At 41.5% G+C, this 21,745-nt stretch overlaps 2 protein-coding genes across 7 annotated transcripts in view; one reads left to right on the forward strand and one right to left on the reverse strand.

Moving 5' to 3' along the window:
- The first annotated feature begins 71 nt into the window (after positions 1-71).
- On the forward strand, positions 72-9,553 carry SUPT7L (SPT7 like, STAGA complex subunit gamma). Of its 3 annotated transcripts, none has more exons than XM_034659727.1 (6): positions 72-364; positions 1,113-1,213; positions 1,838-2,445; positions 6,137-6,461; positions 7,720-7,957; positions 9,192-9,553. In XM_034659727.1, the coding sequence occupies exons 3-6, from the start codon at positions 2,033-2,035 to the stop codon at positions 9,452-9,454; spliced, it is 1,239 nt and encodes a 412-aa protein (XP_034515618.1). In that variant the 5' UTR covers positions 72-364; positions 1,113-1,213; positions 1,838-2,032; the 3' UTR covers positions 9,455-9,553. The 3 variants fall into 3 exon arrangements, with proteins under 3 accessions (XP_034515618.1, XP_019663654.1, XP_011232975.1); XM_019808095.2 differs by having other exon boundaries at positions 72-266; XM_011234673.3 differs by lacking the exon at positions 1,113-1,213 and having other exon boundaries at positions 72-266.
- The window catches only part of GPN1 (GPN-loop GTPase 1), a 22,577-nt gene continuing 10,127 nt past the window's right edge, over positions 9,296-21,745 (reverse strand). For 3 of the 4 annotated variants that reach the window (XM_034659725.1, XM_002913804.4, XM_011234681.3), the window contains 5 exons: positions 21,461-21,543; positions 19,965-20,004; positions 19,039-19,129; positions 14,418-14,525; positions 11,262-13,125 (listed from right to left, as the gene is read on the reverse strand). In XM_034659725.1, the coding sequence (XP_034515616.1) occupies positions 13,040-13,125; positions 14,418-14,525; positions 19,039-19,129; positions 19,965-20,004; positions 21,461-21,543 (408 nt within the window). In that variant the 3' untranslated portion in view covers positions 11,262-13,039. Of the gene's footprint in view, positions 9,427-11,261; positions 13,126-14,417; positions 14,526-19,038; positions 19,130-19,964; positions 20,005-21,460; positions 21,544-21,745 lie in introns of those variants that run through there. The other variant, XR_002144270.2, reaches the window with a different exon arrangement.

Consider the following 21,745-nt stretch of genomic DNA (forward strand, 5'->3'; position numbering starts at 1 on the left):
GAGAATGGGGACATCTTTAGAGGTTGCAACCGAATTGTAATAACTTCCTGTGGCAAACCCTGATTGAGAAGAAGCGCTTCCGGCAGCCTAGGACCACTAATCAACAAGCCAGCCTTCCGGGCCTGCTGCGACCCTCGTCTCAGGCCTTTCGGAGTCAGTCATACGGGCGTCCAGCCCAGCTCCTGCGACGCGGCAGTGAACAGTCGTGCTTCCTTGCCTCGGTCCAGATCCCGACCTCCTCGTCTCCCGGCCGCCCCCGGCATCAGGTGACTACGGGACCCTGCGCCTACTGTCCGTGACGAAGGAGCCCCCGAAGGATCTGAGTATTCTTTGAACTTGCTGCTTATTCTTCGTGCTCTTTTCGGTGAAATTAAGGAAATTAAATTAAATTAAAATTTGGGGGGGAGGGTCCCTTCGTTGCCGTTTTTTTGTTCATTCTTTTGTTTGTTTTGTTTTTCCGAAACCAATTATTGAGACTGCATAGTGTAGTGGTTAAGAGTACAGACTCTGGAGCCTGTCTTGATTTTCTCCCTCCGTCATTTGTGACATTGGGCAAGACAGTGGGCCTCAGCTTCCACATCTAAAAAATGGGATAGTTGGGGAAATTGAATTAAACAATAAAGTCAAAGCCTGGCGCACAGTACGTACTTGATAAATGCCAGTTATACTGTGCGCCAAACACGGTACAAATATCATGGTTGTGGGGGGTTGATGGGAGGATAAACTCGATTGAGGTAAGTCCTAGCTTAAATCCAGGTAGAAACGCTGTGGTGGAGACATGGGAAGTGCTGTGAGAATATAATGAAGGGAGATTTACTGGGGAGGTGATGGAGACTGGTGACTTAAACTATACTTAAGAGTGAATACAAGTCTACCAGGGATGTGGTGGGTGGCAGGGCATTTCTGGCAGAGATCACAACTTAAAGGGTCAACTGGAAATACATGACATTCTCAAAAAACTGAGTAGTATGATATTGTTAGAACTAGGGTGGTGATTTCTTCCAGGAAGGTCCCTCTTTGTGCTTCCACTGCACCATGTGTGTGTCTCTGGGACAGCCCTACTGCACACTTTCATACTGAAATGTTGTTTATATTTCTCTCCCTCACATCAGGTCAGGGATCTTGCAGTGGTCTTTGTCTCCTTCCGTAGTGCCTGGCATTTGATAAACATTTGTTGAACTTGAAGAGACATATGGGCAATGAATCTGGAAAGGTGGGTTGAAGCCAGATTGCAGATTTTGATGAATAGTAGGCCCAAGAATTCTGGCTGACTTTTTCCAATAGGCAACAGGAAGCCATTTGATCTGAGTTTTTAAAAGATTCAGTCTAGCAGCACTGGAGAATAGATTAGATACAAGGAGAGACTGGAGTAAGGGATATGAATTAGGAAGCAGCAGAAATCACTCAGATTCTTCCCTATATGTGTCAAGTTGAATGCATAAGACTGTTTAGATTACTGGTCAATAAATCTTTCCATCAGGACCAGGGAAAAGATTGCCTGTGTTTGACACACACAAAGTAAGAGCCACCTCTTCCTATCTTTAACTCTACTCCCCTTTCTCCTACTGATTCAGAACAGAGGTGTCAAGATACTCTGAAAAATATTCCAGGTCACATTTAAGTATCTTGCCTTGCAAATTGTTCAGGACTGAGCATGATGACAGTTCTAGTAATGAGTTAGTGGGGTGAGATGGAAAGCATGGACACTAGCGCTCCCAATACTACTGGAGCAATTAGTCTACTAATGATCCAAATTCCAGTCAGTCCAGTAGGAATGTCATTGTATGTGACTGTGATGACTGGCATCTAACGGTTGTATTTCTCTTAATTTCTTCAGGGAGAACATCTTTGGTCCTCCAATGTTGCTGACACTGACATTTTCTGAGTGGTCTTGAACAGCCTACTTTTTATGTAAATAACTGGCTAGACTTCATATTTTTCACTACAGAAGCCTATAACCTAGAGATTTAAAAACACTGCTTTTAGGTTACTACTACATTTAGCTTGAAATTTCCACCTTTCTTATTCCAAAATGTTGAGATACTGGGGAGAGATACCAATCTCATCAAGCCAGACCAATAGAAGTTCCTTTGATTTGCTCCCACGGGAGTTCCGTCTCGTGGAAGTGCATGACCCACCCCTGCACCAACCCTCAGCCAACAAGCCCAAGCCCCCCACAATGTTGGACATCCCCTCAGAGCCGTGCAGCCTCACCATCCATACTATCCAACTGATCCAGCACAACCGACGTCTGCGCAATCTCATTGCCACAGCTCAGTCCCAGAGTCAGCAACAGACGGAAGGTGTAAAGACTGAAGAGAGTGAACCTCTTCCCTCTTGCCCTGGGTCACCTCCTCTTCCTGATGACCTTCTGCCTTTAGACTGTAAGAATCCCAATGCACCGTTCCAGATCCGGCACAGTGACCCAGAGAGTGACTTTTATCGGTAAGACAAGGCTTTGCTATATCTTCCTTTTCTCAAAAAATCTTCACAACAACACTGTTAAGCATGTAATATAATAATATTTCCATGAAGAAACTGAAGATAAGGGTAATTGATATGGCCAAAGTTGCTCAGGTAATTAGTAGGAAGTCTAAGACTTGAATCCTGATCTTCCAAATCCAGAGTCTGTATCTTTTATTTTTGATGTAGCAAATATTTATTGAGTGCCTATTATTACATGCCAAACACTTCCCTAGGAACAGGGTACTATACTAGTATGTAAAATAAGCCATGGCCTCAGTCCTCAGAGCGTAGTCTTTCTGTTTAATTTGAAATGTATATTATGGGTTTAGCTCAGTGTCCTCAAATTGAGATTCATGGACTTATTCTCATATTATTAGGAATCCATAAGTTCTATATAAAAAATTTTAAATTGTGTACAGTTGACCCTTGAATACCATGAGTTTAAATTGTGTGGGTCTACTTACATGTGGATGTTTTCACAGTACGGTACTATAAATGTATTTTCCTTATGATTTTCTTAATAACATTTTTCCTCTAGCTTTATTGTAATAATATAGTATATAAAACATATAACATACAAAATAAGTGTTAATCGACTGTGTATGTTATCACTGAGGCTTCCAGTCAATAGTAGGCTATTAGTCATTGGGGTGCGTGGCTGGCTTAGTCGGAAGAGCATGTGACTCTTGATCTCGGGGTCGTGAGTTCAAGCTCTATATTGGGTATGGAGATTACTAAAAAAATAAAATACACTTTTTAAAAAAAATTTTTATTTGAGAGAGTGAAAAAGAGAGAGCACGAGAGGGAGAAGGGTCAGAGGGAGAAGCAGACTCCCCACTAAGCGGAGAGGCTGACAAGGGGCTCGATCCCAGGACTCTGGGCTCATGACCTGAAGGCAGACGCTCAACCTACTGAGCCACCCAGGTGCCCCTAAAATAAAGTGAAATTAAAAAAAAAAAAAAAGTAGGCTATTAGTCATTAAGTTTGGGGGAGTCAAAGCTGTTTGTGGATTTTCAACTGCACAGGGGGTTGGTACCCCTAACCCTGACATTGTTCAAGGGTCCAACTATATTTTCATTTTGATAACATCACTTAAGAAATAATATAAAAATGTTCTTGATCCTTGCTACACAAAATCTGGTCTGAGACTAGCAGCATCAACATCACCTGGGAACTTACTAGGAATTCAGAGTCTCAGGCTCTACCCAGCCTGCTGAATCAGAATCTTTATTTTAACAAGATCTCCAGAAGATTCGTATGTCTGTTTAAGTTTGAGAAGCCCTGTTCCATATCTTCTGAATGGCTCCCTTATAACCTAATGCTACTATTAGGTTTCAGTGTGTAAGTTTGCATTTGGTGCCAAAGAATTACTTTTTTCTTTCCATTTTGAAATTTGTCAGACCAAAGAAAAATTGAAATAAGTACAAGAAATGCCCAAATACTCTTTACCAGGATTCACCAATTGTTAACAGTTTGCCAAATTTATTTTCTCTCACATATGTATAAGCATGTATACACATATACACACATAAATATATGTGTAACATAAACACATACACACTTTTTTTTACCAAATATTTTAAAGTTGCACATATCCCAGTATTTCATCCCTTAATTCTCAAGCATTCCTTCACCCCTAAATTCTTCACCTTATTCTAAGAATAAGGAAAATTTCCTCCATAATCCTAATACATTATCACACCAACGTCAATGAACACTAATTAAGTAATATCATTTAGTAAGTCCCCCTATTCAGATTTCTCCAGTTGTCTCCAAAATATTTTTTGTAGATATATATTTTTCCCTAACCCAGAACCCAGCAAAGATTCATGAATTGCATTTGGTTGTTTAGTGTCTTTTCTTTTTTAAATTAATTTATTTATTTGAGAGCGAGAGAGAGTGTGCGCGAGCAGGGGGCCAGGGCAGAGGGAGTGGGAGAGAGAGAATCCCAGAGCAGACTCCCCGCTGAGCAAGGAGCCTGACTTGGGGCTCAGTCCAATGATCCTGAGATCATGACCAGAGCCGAAACTGAGAGTCAGATGCTCAACCAACTGAGCCACACAGGCGCCTCTGTTTAGTGTATTTTAAGCCAAAATTCTCCTTCCTCCTTTTTTAAAAAACATGATAATTAATCTTTTTTAAGAGTTCAGGTCATTTAGAATGTAGAATGTCCCACTCACTGGATTTGCTGATTATTTCCTCAAGATCAGATTCAGGTTAAACATGTTTGGGGGAAAAAAATTATTGTATAACACTTATTGCATCTGCTAATGATGATAATAGTTACTACTATTTTAATTTTCCCAAATTAATGAGAAAAGAACAGAAATGGACTTAATCTGTAAGGGTTGCAGTTGGGCCAAATGAAGACCAGATGATATCCTGGTGCACTGTATAATTGAAGATTCTGAAGTCCTTGGTATAGTGAAAAAGGCAGGGATAGCTATCATTACATGCATGGCATATGTTCGTATAGACATGGCCAGCTTCAAAAAACTTGCTCCGTACTGATCAGTACCATATTTACATTTTGAAGACAATTTAGTTTTAACAAAATAATATTGTCCATCATATTAAATCGATACTGTTGTTTAGAATTTTATGGTTTTGCATCAAACTTCTAATTTTATCCATTTACGTCCTTTGTTAGAGGGAGGCAAAAGATAGGAATTTTCAGGAGACAGGTAAATACTTAGAAGTTTGTTATTTTTAGGAGATCAGACAGCTTTTTGAAATTTTTTCTTAGATTAAGATTTCTACAGCAGTGATAAGGAACAAAATGGTGTATTATGAAGAACATGGGATCTGAAGTCAGAAGCTCCACCTTCTGGGGTGCCTGGGTGGCTCAGGTGGTTAAGCGTCTGCCTTTGGCTCAGGTCATTATCTCCACGTCCTGGGATCCAGCCCCAAGTAGGGCTCCCAGCTCAGCAGGGAGTCTGCTTCTCCCTCTCCCTCTCCGCCTGCTCATGCTTTCTCTCTGTATCTGTCTCAAATGAATAAATAAAATCTTTAAAAAAAAAAAAAAAGCTCCACCTTCTGATAATACCAAAACAACTTCTGGTAGTTCCACGCCTCTGAACCTCAGTTTCTCAAACCTGCCAAATGGGAATCGTTAAATGGACCTACTACCCATTTCTTTGGATAGGATAGGATAAAAATGCCTTGTAAACTGTATATATTTTAAATTGCTTTCTTAAAATTGAGTTGCTTTCCCAGTTTTACAAATGGTTTTTTGTAGTTGTGTAAGAATCTCCTAATTGGGACTTTGATTTTCTGAACGCCAAGTATCATCCAGCATATGAGGAAACTATGTTGTGGTGAAATAGAGCTGTACCTGAGCTACGCTGTTACATTTTATTATATCTTAAAAGTGATCAAAATTGAGCAGTTGGTAAAAGGAAACCTCCCATTGACCTGATATTCTTTTATATTGTTCACTGTCGACGTGTATTGCCTATTAAGAGTTTATGTAATTGGAGGAGCTTAGAGATGACTGACTTGCTGAGACATGCCTTGGCAGCAGCAAGATAAAACTGGGCTCTGTAACCGCAGAGAATTCCCCTAGAAAGCTGAGCCGGTGGTTCGACTGAAATTATAAAACACGTAGGGAGACAGGACAGGTCACCCCTTGACAAGAGTACTAATGACACTGCCATGTCTCCCCTTTCAGCGGGAAGGGGGAGCCTGTGACTGAACTTAGCTGGCACTCCTGCCGGCAGCTCCTCTACCAGGCAGTGGCCACAATCCTGGCCCATGCAGGCTTTGAGTGTGCTAATGAAAGTGTCCTGGAGACCCTCACCGATGTGGCACATGAGTATTGCCTTAAATTCACCAAGTTGCTGCGCTTCGCTGTGGATCGAGAAGCCCGGTTGGGGCAAACTCCTTTCCCTGACGTTATGGAGCAAGTATTCCACGAAGTGGGCATTGGCAGCGTGCTGTCCCTCCAGAAGTTCTGGCAGCACCGCATCAAGGACTATCACAGTTACATGCTACAGGTGAGGTCACCCTGTGAGAACTGGGTAAAGATGTGTAATCCAGGGGTGTTCAGCTGCATCCCACACTTGCCCTAGAGAGCAGAGCACGGGGTCTTGGAACAGAGTGGATTTGACCTGCTCTCCTCATGGCCCTGGCTGTGTTCCACTGGCTTCCTCACTGACCTGGCCAGCCCCTGGGGCCTCCTTTAGTCAACGAGTGGCCCCATTTATTGATAACACTTCTGCTGGAAGAAATTATAGACAGGAATATGGAGTCTGAGAGAATGTGGTTAGCATGCTTTAGTCAACAAATACTTATTGAGTGTCTACTGTGAGTCAGGCACTGTGGGAGACAGGAGTTAGTAAGACAAGTTCCTGGAGCTTGCATTCTTGAGCAGGAAACAAAAACAAATAAATAATGATCAAAACAATTTCGGATGGCGTCAAGTGCCATGAAAAGCAAAACCAAACAGAATGAGGTGATAACTGCCCAAGGGTGGAGTAAGGGGTAGAGATACCATTTTTGGTTACAGCCAGAAATATCTAATCTCTTCAACCCTTGTGGCCTTACAAAAATCCTTTGTTCATTGCTTGGTTTCCCCAAATCTAAAATATGATAAGGAATTTTTTTTTTAAAGATTTTATTTATTTATTCGACAGAGACAGAGACAGCCAGCGAGAGAGGGAACACAAGCAGGGGGAGTGGGAGAGGAAGAAGCAGGCTCATAGTGGAGGAGCCTGACATGGGGCTCGATCCCCTAACGCCAGGATCACGCCCTGAGCCGAAGGCAGACACCCAACCGCTGTGCCACCCAGGCGCCCCATGATAAGGAATTTTTAACACCCCACAAAAAAAGTCTTGACTAAATGATCCAAATTTTCTACACCATTCATTATCAACGTTATCTACATAGGGTACCTTTGTCAACTGTTAGTTTTTACAGCCATTTAAAAATGTGATCTTTTGTCCCCATTCTGATTTATCTTTAACAAAGTCTCTTTTACCTTTATGTAACTTTTAATTAACGATACACAGACTCTCTGCTAAACAACTTTTCTTTACATGTCTCTGTCATTTACAAATGCAAACTCAACACCTTAACCAATTCCTTCTGTGTGTCTACTATGCTCAAAAAAAAAAAGTAAAAAAATCTTTCCATTGGCAGTGGGTGCTTTATGCATATCCATATTATGTTGGCTTTTCCATGGGATGCCACAAGCTGACCATCCACCTTGCTTTTAACATTCCTTTGAAAAATTGACTCTTGCTTGCCAACAGATTAGTAAGCAACTGTCTGAGGAGTATGAAAGAATTGTCAATCCTGAGAAGGCCACAGAGGACACAAAACCTGTAAAGATCAAGGAGGAACCTGTGAGCGACATCACCTTCCCTGTCAGTGAGGAACTGGAGGCTGACCTTGCTTCTGGAGACCAGTCACTGCCCATGGGGGTCCTCGGGGCTCAGAGTGAGCGCTTCCCATCTAACCTGGAGGTCGAGGCTTCTCCACAGGCGTCAAGTAAGAGAAATCAACTTAGTCTGATTCTGGGAGATCTGCCAATCTCAGCACCTTTTGCATTGTGGAATCAAACTCTGGAGATGACAGAAAAAAGTGGGGTGGGCAAGAGAATAGAAAGTCTAAAAACAAATACAGCCTCACTGATCTAGATATATCGACATTCTTCTCTTTGAAATTAGTGAAGGGAGGACTAGCACAACTTTAGAGGCATTCTTTAAAATAATTCCTAGTTAAGATCTAGATGCAATATGTGTGCTCCTATTGAGTACTGAGCTAATGTAGCTGACCCAGCTGGGTGAGCAGATGTCCCCTTTGTCCCTTAGCATGCTGTGTTTGTCTTTCCTGATGCTTGTAAGACAACTTCCAGATAGAGGGAGGAAGGCTAATTGCTCAAGGCTGTTTGAATAGTTGGGCTACCTTGCTAGAGTGCCCCCAACAGATTGGAGCTGAAAGGGACTAAAAGAGGGCTATCCAGTCAGAGGCAGCTGGCCTCTTCTTCCAGACAGACTCTGTGATCACCTTAGGAACCAGGATGACTCGATCCTTAAGTCAGTTAGATTGCAAATTAGTCTAGATACTCAGTTCTACTCAAATATAAATTGTCATTCCATCAATGCACAAACGATCCAAGTAACAAATCCTAAACAGCATTAGGCCACATGTTTTAAAATGTTGGGCAGAGACTCTTACCATGGAAGGAGTAACAACCACAGAGCAGTGTTGCCGGAACACAGAGACAGGAGCACCAGAGAGAAATTGTTGCAGATGTAGGAGCCATGTCTCTTTCCAGCAGTCTGGGACTGCTGCCAGCATTTTGTAGTGATCATTAACTTCCTAACCTGAGAGAGGACCAGGGACCCAAACAAAAGGCAGGAAAACAGGACCTTATAGAAGGAAGGAAGGAAGGAAAGAAGAAACTTAACACCTGAACAAGAGCCTGTGGTTGTGCCTGCCTTTGGGCCATGAGACCGCGAATCTTTCCACCTACGTAGTTCCACCTCCCTGGTTTAGGGGAAAGTGGGTGAGAGGGGGGTAAAGGAGGGTGGAGGACGTGGAAAGTAAAATATTCAGAGTTGGTAGTTTCTGGAACAGAGAATAACAACCATGTTCTCCAGCCAAGTAGAGTCAAAGTGAAGTCTGAGTTCAAAGGCTAGGAATCTGCCCTTGGTGAAATATTGGTTCTGCTGTGTTCCAGCCTTGGCTTACCACTAGTTGTATTCTCTTCCACTGCTAGGCACAGAGGTAAATGCTTCCCCTCTCTGGAATCTGGCCCATGTGAAAATGGAACCTCAAGAGAGCGAAGAAGGCAATGTCTCTGGGCATGGTGTGCTGGGCAGCGATGTCTTCGAGGAGCCCATGTCTGGGATGAGTGAAGCTGGGATCCCCCAGAGCCCTGATGACTCAGACAGCAGCTATGGTTCCCACTCCACAGACAGCCTCATGGGGTCCTCCCCTGTTTTCAACCAGCGCTGCAAGAAGAGGATGAGGAAAATATAAAAGGAAAAGAGGAGACATTCTCTCCAGAGCTACAAGACCCAACAGAAAACCTTGATGTATTCAGATTTGTTTCCATAAAAGATGATTTGACTCAGTAAACACAGTGGATTTTCCTGATTTCATTGGAGCTGGATTTAACCAGACAAGTTTGCATTTTACTTTTACAGCTAGTTTTTATACTTTTCCACAACCAAGCCACCTTTCACAGACAGTTCACAATACTTGGATGGTAATTGGGAGACCAAAGCACTGTCCCTGACTGGTGTCTTTACCTTTGCACATTAGACAAGAATCATACTGCTTGGCTCTATATTGCAGGGATGTTGTACAGATTAAGATTCTTATCAAACCTCAAAGCTGTGCTTAAAAAGACTCACAAGTGAATATAAGCCGATATTAGATGCCAGTTATTTCATTGAACTTGCTTCAGTTTGGGGTCAAATCATTGGGAACCTGGTACTAAAACCTAACAGGAAATAGCTAATCCCCTTATCCATGAGTAGTCTTTTTCAGTTTTTGCTGCTTATGTCTCACAAAACCAGGGGTCTGTGGTGCTCCTTCAGACAGCCCTCCTAATTTTGTCCACATCGTGTCTTATTTTTTATTCAGAAGTACTATCCCTCAAGCTCACGACGCCAACATCAAGAGTCACATACTCTACCGACTGAGCAGCCAGCCACGTCCCTCTTCTTCCTTTGTTAGACTTACTCCATCGACCCTCATCCTTTTTTGTCATTTTCTTATTTCCATTCAGATTTTTTTTTAAGATTTAATTTATTAATTTGACAGAGTGAGCGTGCACAAGCAGGGGGAGTGGCAGGCAGAGGGAGAAGCAGGCTCCCCCCTGAGCAAGAATCCCCATGTGGGGCTCAACCTCAGGACCCCGGGATCATGACCTGAGCTGAAGGCAGATGCCCAACCAACTGAGCCACCCAGTCACCTCCTCCATCCAGATTTTTAAGAATATTTCACCATGTACCTGGTTTCCTTCATTTTCTCCAGTGGACATGAGCAAACGGGACCTGTCCAAGGACAGACTTGTGCTGATTGCTTTTGTTGCATCTGCTGGGCCAGCAGAGGACAGCAGTCCATTCCTGTGCCAGAATCCAGCATCTGCACTGTGCTGCTGGCTGGGCAACCTCTGAAAGGCTAACAGTATACATCTTTCTCCTTCACATCATGTCCTCAACTTTACATTGTTACCCATCACATCACAGTATCTGCCCTGCTTGGCATCTGATAGTCACAGTCAGTATTTATTAAGTGAATGATTAGCATTGGAATTATTAGGAGTAATTAGGAAATGTGTGTTCAGTGCCTTGGTAGTGGGTGTCAGCATGTTAAATACTGCTGAAGTTTGGTTTTTGGGTGCAGAATAGTCTTTTGAAAATTTACAGCATTCTTTTAAAGAGAGCAAAATCAAGGCACAACTTTAATTAGTACATTATTGAATGCGTTAGTGTCCCAGGCACTGAGAATAAAGGTGAAAGCAGGGGTGCCTGGGTGGCTTAGGTGGTTAAGCATCTCACTTCAGCTCAGGTCATTATCTCAAGGTCCTGAGTTCAAGCCCTGCATCTCTGTTTCTCCCTCTGCCCCAACCCCCTCTCAAGCATGTACGCTCTGTCTCTAATAATAAATAAAATCTTTTTTTAAAAATGCAATAGCAGTAATATGAGATTACAACGTAAACTCAGATAATTTATAAATTTGCTAATTGCCAAATCCTTAGCACACTTCTCTAAACTCCCATTCCATGCTTAGCTTCATTTTGCCCTATTTGTTTATGAAAGATATCAAGCAGTTTCCATAAAGTAGTCATCTAGTATTTAATTCATTCAGTTTGCAAACATTTATCGAGCACCTATTACATACTGGTTCTTGTGCAAGGGATACAAAGATGAGGAAGACTTAGTTCCTGTCCTTATGGAGTGGAGCTTAAGGCATAGGCCAGACAAGGGGTTTTTTTTCGTTGTTTTTTTTAAAGTAGGCTCCATGCCCAGCATGGAGCCCAATGTGGGGCTTGAACTCATGACGCTCAGACCAAGGCCTAAGCTGAAATCAAGAGTCGGATGCTTAACCGACTGAGCCACCCAGGCGCCCCCAGACAAGTTATTTTTTAAAGAAGTATTCAGAGGCACTAAGGGGGGTGGGGGGAAGGAAAAAAAAAAAAAAACAAGTCATGCTTTGCAAATGGTTTCCTCTTGGAGCAGGTTCAAATTTTTAAGACTAGTGGTTTCTAGGTATAGAATATTGAACTTAGTATCTATAGGTATATAATCTACAGGTACACAACACTAAACAAAATACTTTTTAGAATATTTACATTGGAGAACAGGCACCAGATGGTCAAGGTTATGTACTCTCATAAAGCAGGTCATTTTAAGATAACCTGAGATTCTCCTGGCCTGGAACGGTCACAGCCTATTTTAGCTAAAGCAGTTCTCAAACTTAATGTACATGGGAAATCCCTGAAGGACTACTTAAAACAGATTTCTAGGTCCCACCCCCACAGTTTCTGATTCAGGTCTTAAGTGTTGTGTTTCTAACAATTTCCCAGCTCATGCTGATGCTTCTGGTCCCAGTGACCACACTTCAGAACCACTGAATTGGGGTATAGATTAAGCAGGAATAAAATTCCTTTAGAGAAATGCACTTTGTTTTAAGATACTGTGAAGAATGTGGAAGGTCTGCCTTACCAAGGCTATTGTATATGGAATGTGCACCTGACCCAAATCCATGGCCTTTGAGTAAATCACAAAGGATACTTTGCCTTAAAGTATAATACAAACAGTGCCTAGCCCTGTACCTGGTTACTTGGTATGTGTACATGGGAGACTTTAGTAACAGCCCCTCTTTACTGAGACAGGTTTGGACATGTGGCTTTAAACCTCTGTGTTCAATAGAAGGAACCTATTTGTAATTACATAATTTTCTTATTTGAAATTATAATAGGTAGACTTACAACAAAGTTAAAATTAAAAATACTTTATCCAAGTTATCATCCAAAGCAGGATTCTTATTCAGTAATCCTATGTTTTGCTCACTTTCTTCAATGAACCTGTTGTCCTGTAATGAGTTAACCCTGTGTGAGGCATGTTTCATACCCAACATTGATTGGTTGCCAAGGAGACTCCACTGCCACCCTGGGCAAGCTTATGTTTCCTCTCCCTTTCTGATAAAAGGAGGGGAACTCATGGTTTAGGATCATGGGCAAGATGCTGGGAAAAAAGAGTACAGATCCAGCCTGATAGAGATTTGAAGTGAATAGTAAGTTCTCACTGTTCCATCCACCAGCAGCAAAAGTACTTGAGTTCAAATGATAAAACTTGAAGCTTTAGGCTTGAAGGGATATCAGCATCCAAGAACAGAATATCCTTCCTTGCATAAATCCAAGGGAAAGGCCAAGGGAATTGGCATTTACCTGCCAGATCTGATGATTTTCTATCCCTGGCTGCAACTGAGTCAAATTTCCATATAAGAGAAACTCTGCTACTCTGAACAAAAATGTCCTTTACAGTAGCCCCCAATCAGAGGTTAGGACAGTTCATTCCTTCACAGAGTTCCAAAATTCTGGACTTCTAGAAACTACTTGTTGTTTCTCTTCCAATACTGTGCCATTGATTCTTGCATAAAATTCTGGAATGATGGCTCTTCACGGCTTTCCTCCGTAACTACAAGGAAAAAAAGGTTATTTTTGACTTTCCCTTTAGACAGATTAGAGCTGCTGTCACCAATCCATCAGAAACAGTACTCTGCTTCTAATAAACTAAGTGTTCACTTCTCGCAATGAGGAAGTACCTCCCAGAAGCATGCTCTATTTATCATGTTGCCCAAAACAAAGTTTCTTTCATCTGAAGTGGGGCAAATACCTCCCTCATAAAAACTAAACTAAATGAGTGGGGCAAATACCTCCCCCATAAAAACTAAAATGAGGTCCCACTCCTAGGTATTTTTAGCCAAGAGAAATATATACAGCAACTTTATTCATAATAGCTAAAATCTGGAAACAACCCTAATGGCGATCAGCCGATGAATGACTAAATGACTGGTGGTGAAAGCCACATCATGGACTATTGTTCATCAATAAAAAGAACATACTTCTGATACGTGGATGGATTACAAAAACATTACACTGACTGAAAAGAGTCAAATTGAAAAAGCTAAATACTGTGATTCCAATTACACAACTTTCTGGAAAAAGCAAAATTATAGGAACAGGAATTAGATTAGTGATTGCCAAAAACAAAGTGTGCGGGCAGGAGACCGAGTAAAAACAAGCATCTTGTTTTTGTATCTTGTTTTTGTATCTTGACTATGATGGCTGTTACAAGTGCACATATATTTGTTAAAACTCATCAAACCATACAGTCAAAAAGGGTGGGCTTTACAGTTTGTAAATTACACCTCAATAAATCTGAGTCAATGAGGCAGTTTGGATGTTAGCATCCAGCACACTGGATGGTAAAGACAGGTTTGCTCTTGGTCGTAGCAAGAACCAAAAAGGGTTGTTTCAAGAAAGAGATTCTGTTCAAAGTCCATAAAACTATGCCAGGTGGAACCCTTTTGGGTTTCCAGAGCCATACTATCCTCAGTGTTACAGTCCCTTCTAACCAGTCTCGGTCTGCTGAGGCCTCCTTATGCATTCTCTCCCCTCCCCCATGCCCCACCCTGCCTCATGTATTCTTAAAACAGTAATTACACCAAACAAAAATCCTGGATTTCTCAAACTGAGTTAGGACCTAAAGATGAGAAGACAAGAGGCTAATAAAAAGCCTGTAATGAGCTCAGTATGAACCATTCAGTAGAAAGGCCAGGAACTCAATACATGGAACTCTTCCCCACCACTGTATCCGGTGCCATCTCTGCTGCACGCGTAAGGTTTCTCTCAACAAGAAGCTCCTGAGCAAACGACATGAGATAAGCAGCTACTCTCTTCTCATGAGCCACCTCAGCCACCTCTCACCTCTGTGATCAATATCATCAGTGTCACTGTCCGCTTCCTCATCTTCTTCATCCAAAGTTCCCCGAGTCAAGATCAAGTCAGAAGGGTCAAGCGCAGGAGAGAAGCTGTCTACAGAGAAAACACCTGTCAGTAGCACATCATGAACCTATGCCTCCTCGAAACGGTGATTTTGATTCAGTAACTATGATTATAAATTGGCAGGATGAAAGTGCTTGTGATAAATAGAAGTGCAGAATCTTACCTCTTCTAAATGTATTATTGTTAATACCACTTAACATTTTTACAGTAGTGTAGTTCACAAAATTCAGGATCCCTGTAACCCAAAAGGTGCTATTTTTAAGCTGAGAAAAATAATTCTCAAGTAGCTTGTCCTGGTAGGAACGTCATTCGTTCTTAGTAGCTCACAGCTTAGAAGACGCTATAGTTTTTCCTATGAAGACTAAAGACATCTGAGCAGATGCAGCGTGCTGGCGAGTCAGCGTGAAAGTGCGGTGCATGAAGGAAGATTCCTGGTGGAAATTTAAGTTCTGAGGGTCTGAAGAGAATAGATGAAATGACAGACAGTAAAGGAAAAGAGGGAGAGAAGAAAATGGGAAATTGAATATACTAATAGAGGCAAATTCCCTACTCGGGGAAAGTGAACAAGGGCTAAGTGCCAATCAAAGGCAAAGCACCTCATTTCTGTGCAGGGGATTCAGCCTGCAAGGGTTGGACTCTAGGAGAACCTAAAAAGATGCCAAATATCGTGGAGCCATGGGAGGACATGACCACTCTCTTCAGGAGCCTAGCTGGAGAGAAGTCAGCTAGGGAGGAAGGAGGCCAACAGCAGCAACACCAAGAGACACAAATCTCAAGGGGCCTGTGGTGACATGGCGTGCTAACAGTGCTTCAGTCCGTGCCCAGCTATACTTGTGATTTTCCCCAAATAATTTACTGCAAGTCCCCAGCCTTTAACAGGTTATCTGAGTGTGGAAGACCTTTTGCAGCAGATTTAACATTTGCTACTTCACATAATCTTGACTGATAAGGAGCACAGAAATTGATGTCGCTGAGGTGCACAACAAGGACGGCCAGGCGAGTTCACGTAACTGGTAAACCCAGCCAGTTTCTAGCATCTCCCCCTCCAAGTGGCTTTGCCATTGTCTAGTGAAGATAGAGCAACAGCTTTTGTGAACAGTTTCATTCCTTTAAAGGCCAGTCCATCCGTAAGTGCCAGTGGGTGGGGGTGCAGAGATACTGAGTATGAGCACCAACCTAGAAACCCCTAAGAATCAATGACAAAATTAATTCAAATAATAAGAAAATTCAGGGGCACCTGGTGGCTCAGTCGGTTGAGCAACTGATTCTTAGGTTTCGGCTCAAGTCATGATCTCATGGGTCATGGGATCGAGCCCCACATTGGGCTCCTTGCTCAGCACAGAGTCTGCTTCTAATTCTTTCTCTCTTCCTCACCCTCCCCTAGTGCCACTCCCATTCCATGCATGTATTCTCTCTCTCTCAAATAAATCTTTAAAAAATATTAAAAACCAAAAAAATTCAGTAAAGTAGCAAAATATAAAGACTAATATATGGAAATGAAAAGCCTTCATATAGGGGCGCCTGGGTGGCTCAGTCGTTAAGCGTCTGCCTTCGGCTCAGGGCGTGATCCTGGCGTTCTGGGATCGAGCCCCCACATCAGGCTCCTCCGCTGGGAGCCTGCTTCTTCCTCTCCCACTCCCCCTGCTTGTGTTCCCTCTCTCGCTGGCTGTCTCTCTCTGTCAAATAAATAAATAAATAAATAAATAAATAAATAAAATCTTAAAAAAAAAAAAAGCTTTCATATACACAAACACAACCAGTTTGAAGATATAATGGTTCAAAAAATTCCATTTTCAACACTGACAAAGAAGATAAAATACTTGGAAAATTTTAACAAGACCTAAGCAGGGGCGCCTGGGTGGCACAGCGGTTAAGAGTCTGCCTTTGGCTCAGGGCATGATCCCGGCGTTGTGGGATCGAGCCCCACATCAGGCTCCTCCGCTATGAGCCTGCTTCTTCCTCTCCCACTCCCCCTGCTTGTGTTCCCTCTCTCACTGGCTGTCTCTATCTCTGTCAAATAAATAAATAAAATCTTAAAAAAAAAAAAAAAGACCTATGCAAAAACCACATGAGGAAAACTCCTGAAAAATACAAAAGTACACTTGAAAATATAAACATATTCCTTGTTCTTGAATAGGGAGACTCAACATGAGTTTGCAGTTCACCCTATATTAACGTACATCATGCAATGCCAATAAAAATACCAAAAAGTTTTTTTAGCAAACAAAATAAGCTGATGCTAAAGTTCATGTGCAAAAACAAACATGCAAGAATAGCCAGGGAAACACCAAAAAAGAAAAATATGGAAAGGGACTAGCCATGGCAGACATTAAAACATTCTATAAAGGCCCTACATAATTGTAACAGTGTGGTACAGACACATAAATGACAGTCCAGAAGAATAAAATGGGAAGTCCAAAAATACACCCAAGTACTCACGGAACGTTAGTATACCATACAGGTAGCATCTCAGATCGCTGCGGCAAAGGCAGACTTTTTGAGAAACAGTGCAGGTACAACTGCTTATGAAAACGGTAACACAGACCTATACTTTACACCATACCCAGGAATAAACTCTAAATGGATCAGGGATCTAAATGCAGAAAATGAGAGGCACCTGGGTGGCTCAGTCGGTTAAGCCTCTGACTCTTGGTTCCAGCTCAGGTCGTGATCTCAGGGTCACGAGATCAAGGCCCACTTGGTTTCCGTGCTCAGTGCAGAGCCTGCTGGAGATTCTTTCTCCTCCCTCTCCTTCCCCCTCTGCTCCTTCCCCCTGCTCACACGGATCGTTTTTTCTCTCTCTCTCTCTCTCTCTCATATAAATAAAAATCTTTAAGTATAGATAATGGGGCACCTGGGTGGCTCAGTGAGTTAAGAGTCTGCCTTCAGCTCAGATCATAATCCCACGGTCCTGGGATCGAGTCCCGCATCAGGCTCCCTCCTCGATGGGAAGTCTGCTTCTCCTTCTCCCTTTGCCCCTTCCCCCACTCGAGCTCTCTCTCGCTCACTCGTTCTCTCTCAAATAAATTTTTAAAAAATAAATACAATGAAACCATATAAGTACTACAATAAAACACGAGTGAATTCCTCTTTGACACAGTATAGGTATGGGATTCCCAATTATGACTCAAAATCCAGATTCAGTAAAAGAGAAGGCAAGTAAATCTGACTACATCAAAACAAAACAAAAACTTTCACCTGGCAAAATAACACCATGGACAAAATCAAAAAACAAGTGACAAACAGAAAATATTTCTAATAACAGGCATCACAGAAAAACGGATACTATCTCTATTACATTAATGGACACTGAAATGAGTGGGTAAACACGTGAAAATTAAAAGGATATTCGTATGGTCTCAAAGCACCACCCAACAAAATACTTATTATGTTATAAAGGGAAAAATAACTTTATAATGAAAACCTGGCAGACACCACTTTAAGCGAGTAATCAAAATTAACACCACCAATGATGGGACAAATCTACATCGTGGGCCTCCAGATGTCATGCATGGAACAATCACAACTTCACTTCTGTCAAGCGCAGCCAACAATGAGCCACCTGAATTGAGCCCTGAGGGAATATCAGACAAACCCAAACTGAGGAACACTCTATAAAATATCTGTCCCATACACTTCAAAATTGTCACTGCCATGAAATACAAAGACAAACAAAGAAGGGGAACAAAAGTCAAGACAACTAAATGCAATACAGATCCAGGATTTTCTCCTGCTACCTAGGGCAAATGGCTACATATAAATAAGGAACACATCAGACAACAGTATCAGAGTTAATTTCCTAATTTTTAGTAATGAGTTTATACAAAATATCCTTGTTTTTAGGAAATACATGCTCAAGTATTCAAAAATCATATTCAAGAGTAAATCTATTACTTAAATGATTTCAAAAAAAGAATATATATAACATATATTGTTTAAAAATACATTTATATGCTTATATATAAAGCCATACATGAAAAAACAAAAAGAATGAAGTAAATGTGGTAGAATGTTAACAATTTGCAAATCTGGTTGAATGTATATAGTAATTCTTATACTAGCGACACAATTTTTCTGTTAATCTGAAAATAGGTAAAAATAAACAAAACAAAAAAAAAAGGCAGGGGGGTGGAGGGTAAAAAGTAGTTAAGAAAACTGTGGGTGGGAGGATGGAGTAATTGGGTGACAGATGTTAAGGAGGGCACTTAATGTAATGACCACTGGGTGTTATATGCAACTAATGAATCATTAAACTCTACCCTGAACCTAACAATACACTGTATGTTAACAACTTTAATTTTTTTTTTTTAGTGTTTAAGAAAATAGAGAAGATATCGAGTATCTTGCCAAAGTAAAGCAGAAACTACCCAAAGAGGAAGAACTCAAAGTGGTATAGTTATATACCACTTTGAGGAGTTTACCTTTCCAAATCACACACAAAGTAAATGTGATATAATAAATACATCGATCAATCTCAAACACATTATCTTTATCCTTAGTATATCCTCCTTTTAGTTCTGAACACCAAAAGATCTTCCAATACCTGTAGCAGTCCCTGCATCCAAGGCTACAGAGCCCATATCTTTCCGAAGGCGTTCCAGTTGTTCCTTCTGCTGCTGGCTCTGCGCACTGGCCTGTACACACAGAGAAAATTATCTTCATATTAAAGGAGTCCTAGGGGCTCCTGGGTGGCTCAGTCAGTTAAGCATCCAACTCTTGATTTTGGCTCAGGTCATGATCTCAGGGTCGCTGAGTGTGAAGCCTGCCTAAGATTCTCTCTCTCCCTCCACCCCTCCCCCCAACTAACGTACTCACTCACTCTCTCTCTCCAAAATAAATAAAATCTTAAAAAAAAAAAAAAAAAGCCCCGAGTTAGATGCCAGACTTCTAACAGGAGATGACTAAATACACAAATACTAGAGGCTATTTAGACACTGAGGCAGGTGAGACATGCCAGATACAGAAACACCAAGCAGTGTGGGCCCAGAGAAGCACAAGTTCAGACTGGAGGACTCTGCAGACAGAATTAGAGGTTTCAGAAATTGGACATAAGAACACATCAAAAGATCCCTCAAGCAGACACAGCAGTGGTAAGGGACCCAATGCAGCTGAAGAGGGCAGGTCAAGTGATCATTTGGAATAAACACTGTGAACCACCTCTTTTTTCTTAAAAATTTATAACCAGTCCTTAAATGAGCCTCGGGAGTAGGAGTGGGGTGGGACCCAAGAAGTGCTTAGCAAATGTAACAAGAAAAATCAAATTTTAAAAAATTCAAATAAAGAGAAGAAAAACAATCAGGGGGTCCTTCTGCATCTAGACAGAACACACACAAATTTACCAATTTAAATAACAAACATCTAAAAGATACACTGATAGCCAAAACAAAAGCATTTATGGCAGGAGGATTAGTGCATGGTTTGATATTATTTTTTAGTGGCCCAAAATACAGAAATAGCCTCCTCTCTTACCAATGACTTCTTCAGACGTTCATATTCAGGACGATACTCCCTGGAAAGAGAAAACACTTTCTAAATTCCTTTGTTTAATAATCTGTCCCGCCTGCCCCCACATCACTTCTATTTTCCTAGGTCCTTGCCAATAACAGAAGACCTTACTTCACCGAACATTATATGTAACAAGTCCTAGTCACTGAGATTCTATCCCCATGGAATTAAAAGTCAAGGTGCTGGCCCCCACACTGAAACTAGCAAAGAGACAAAAGACTGCTGGCCAGGAACGATTAAGTCTGGAGTCCATGACTCATGAGCTCATCACTTGTTTGGATAAAACTGAGATGAATCAAAGAAAGGAGGCATGCATGGGGCACCTGGGTGGCTCAGTCGGTTAAGCGTCTGCCTTCGGCTCAAGTCATGATCTCAGGGTCCTAGGATCAAGCCCCACATTGGGCTCCCTGTTCATCAGGGAGCCTGCTTCTCCCTCTCCCTCCTTGTACGTGTGCGCGCGCGCACACTCTGTCAAATAAATTAAGAAAAAAAAAAAAAAAGAAGGAGGCCTGTTGGGCTCAGGAAGCCCAGTATGTAATTGTGTGGCTTATCTGGGCAATAACAAAAGGATACAGAAGGGTCTATCCTGAGACTTTGGGAACACAGAAAGACACCTTGTCTGATGAATCAAAATCAAAATCAAAAGAATGTGTCTAAAAACCATGTGGTTGTTAGAATCTTGCTAAGTATGAAGCCAAAGGAACATGCTAGTAAGCAGCCAATTATAATGCCACCAGCCCAAGGAAAGTACTCTGATTACACCTTCCTGTAAGTAAATAGAATTCCAGTATTAACCATGACAATAGTAATAACCATTTATCATGAAGTGTGCTTGCTATGTGTCAGCAATCATTCTAGGTGCTTGGATATATTTTCTCAAATAATGCTAACAACCTTAACAATAAATGTTATTATCCGTGATCTACAAATGATGAAAACTTGCTAAGGCCACTCATTTATTCAGTGGAGAAAATAGAAATCCAACCCAGGTTTGTCTGACTCCAAAGTCTCTGTTCTTAATCCAGGGTCAGCCAATGTGGCGAACAGGCCAAATCATGCCTATTTTTGTAAATGAAGTTTTACTGGAATACAGCCATGCCCCATCATTTGCAAATTGTTTATGGATGCTTTTGCCCTACAATGACTGTTGAGCAACTGCAACAAAGATCGTATGGCCCATAAAAGCCTAAAGTATTTACTATCTGGCTTTTTACAAAAAAAGTCTGAAGACTCCTGCTCTTAATCATTCAATACAGCGAAGGCTTTATACTACTATTTTTTTAAAAGGTTAATGGGGACTTGTTACCCTTAAGTGTACACATACAGATCCAGTACATATACACGTGGCAAATATAATACCTACACTATGAAAAACCAAAATGTTTCGCTGGCAAAACAGCTATCATATCAGATTGTAGGTTATTAAAAATGTCATCAACGGGATTTTCCTTTATCCTTACCTTTCATATTCTTCTGCAGCACTGGTCACTTGCACGAAGAGTTCATCTAAGCCTGTACCCAGAACAGCAGACACACCCACCACCTGCCAAAAGCATCACTGCCACTGAGGAAACCATGTATTTTTAAATGGTGTACATTACTTTGTTCAAAAATCATAAGACTTCATAAAAGTTGTTAAGATACTTCAGGAAGTCTCTGGCAAAGAGTGAAGCTAAAACAAAACAAAACAGCACACATACTCAAAAGCCATGGAAAAAAGTCTATGGAAAAGAGAGGACTAGAAA

The sequence above is a fragment of the Ailuropoda melanoleuca genome, chromosome 4 (assembly GCF_002007445.2).
Source record: "Ailuropoda melanoleuca isolate Jingjing chromosome 4, ASM200744v2, whole genome shotgun sequence".
Taxonomy (NCBI): domain Eukaryota; kingdom Metazoa; phylum Chordata; class Mammalia; order Carnivora; family Ursidae; genus Ailuropoda; species Ailuropoda melanoleuca.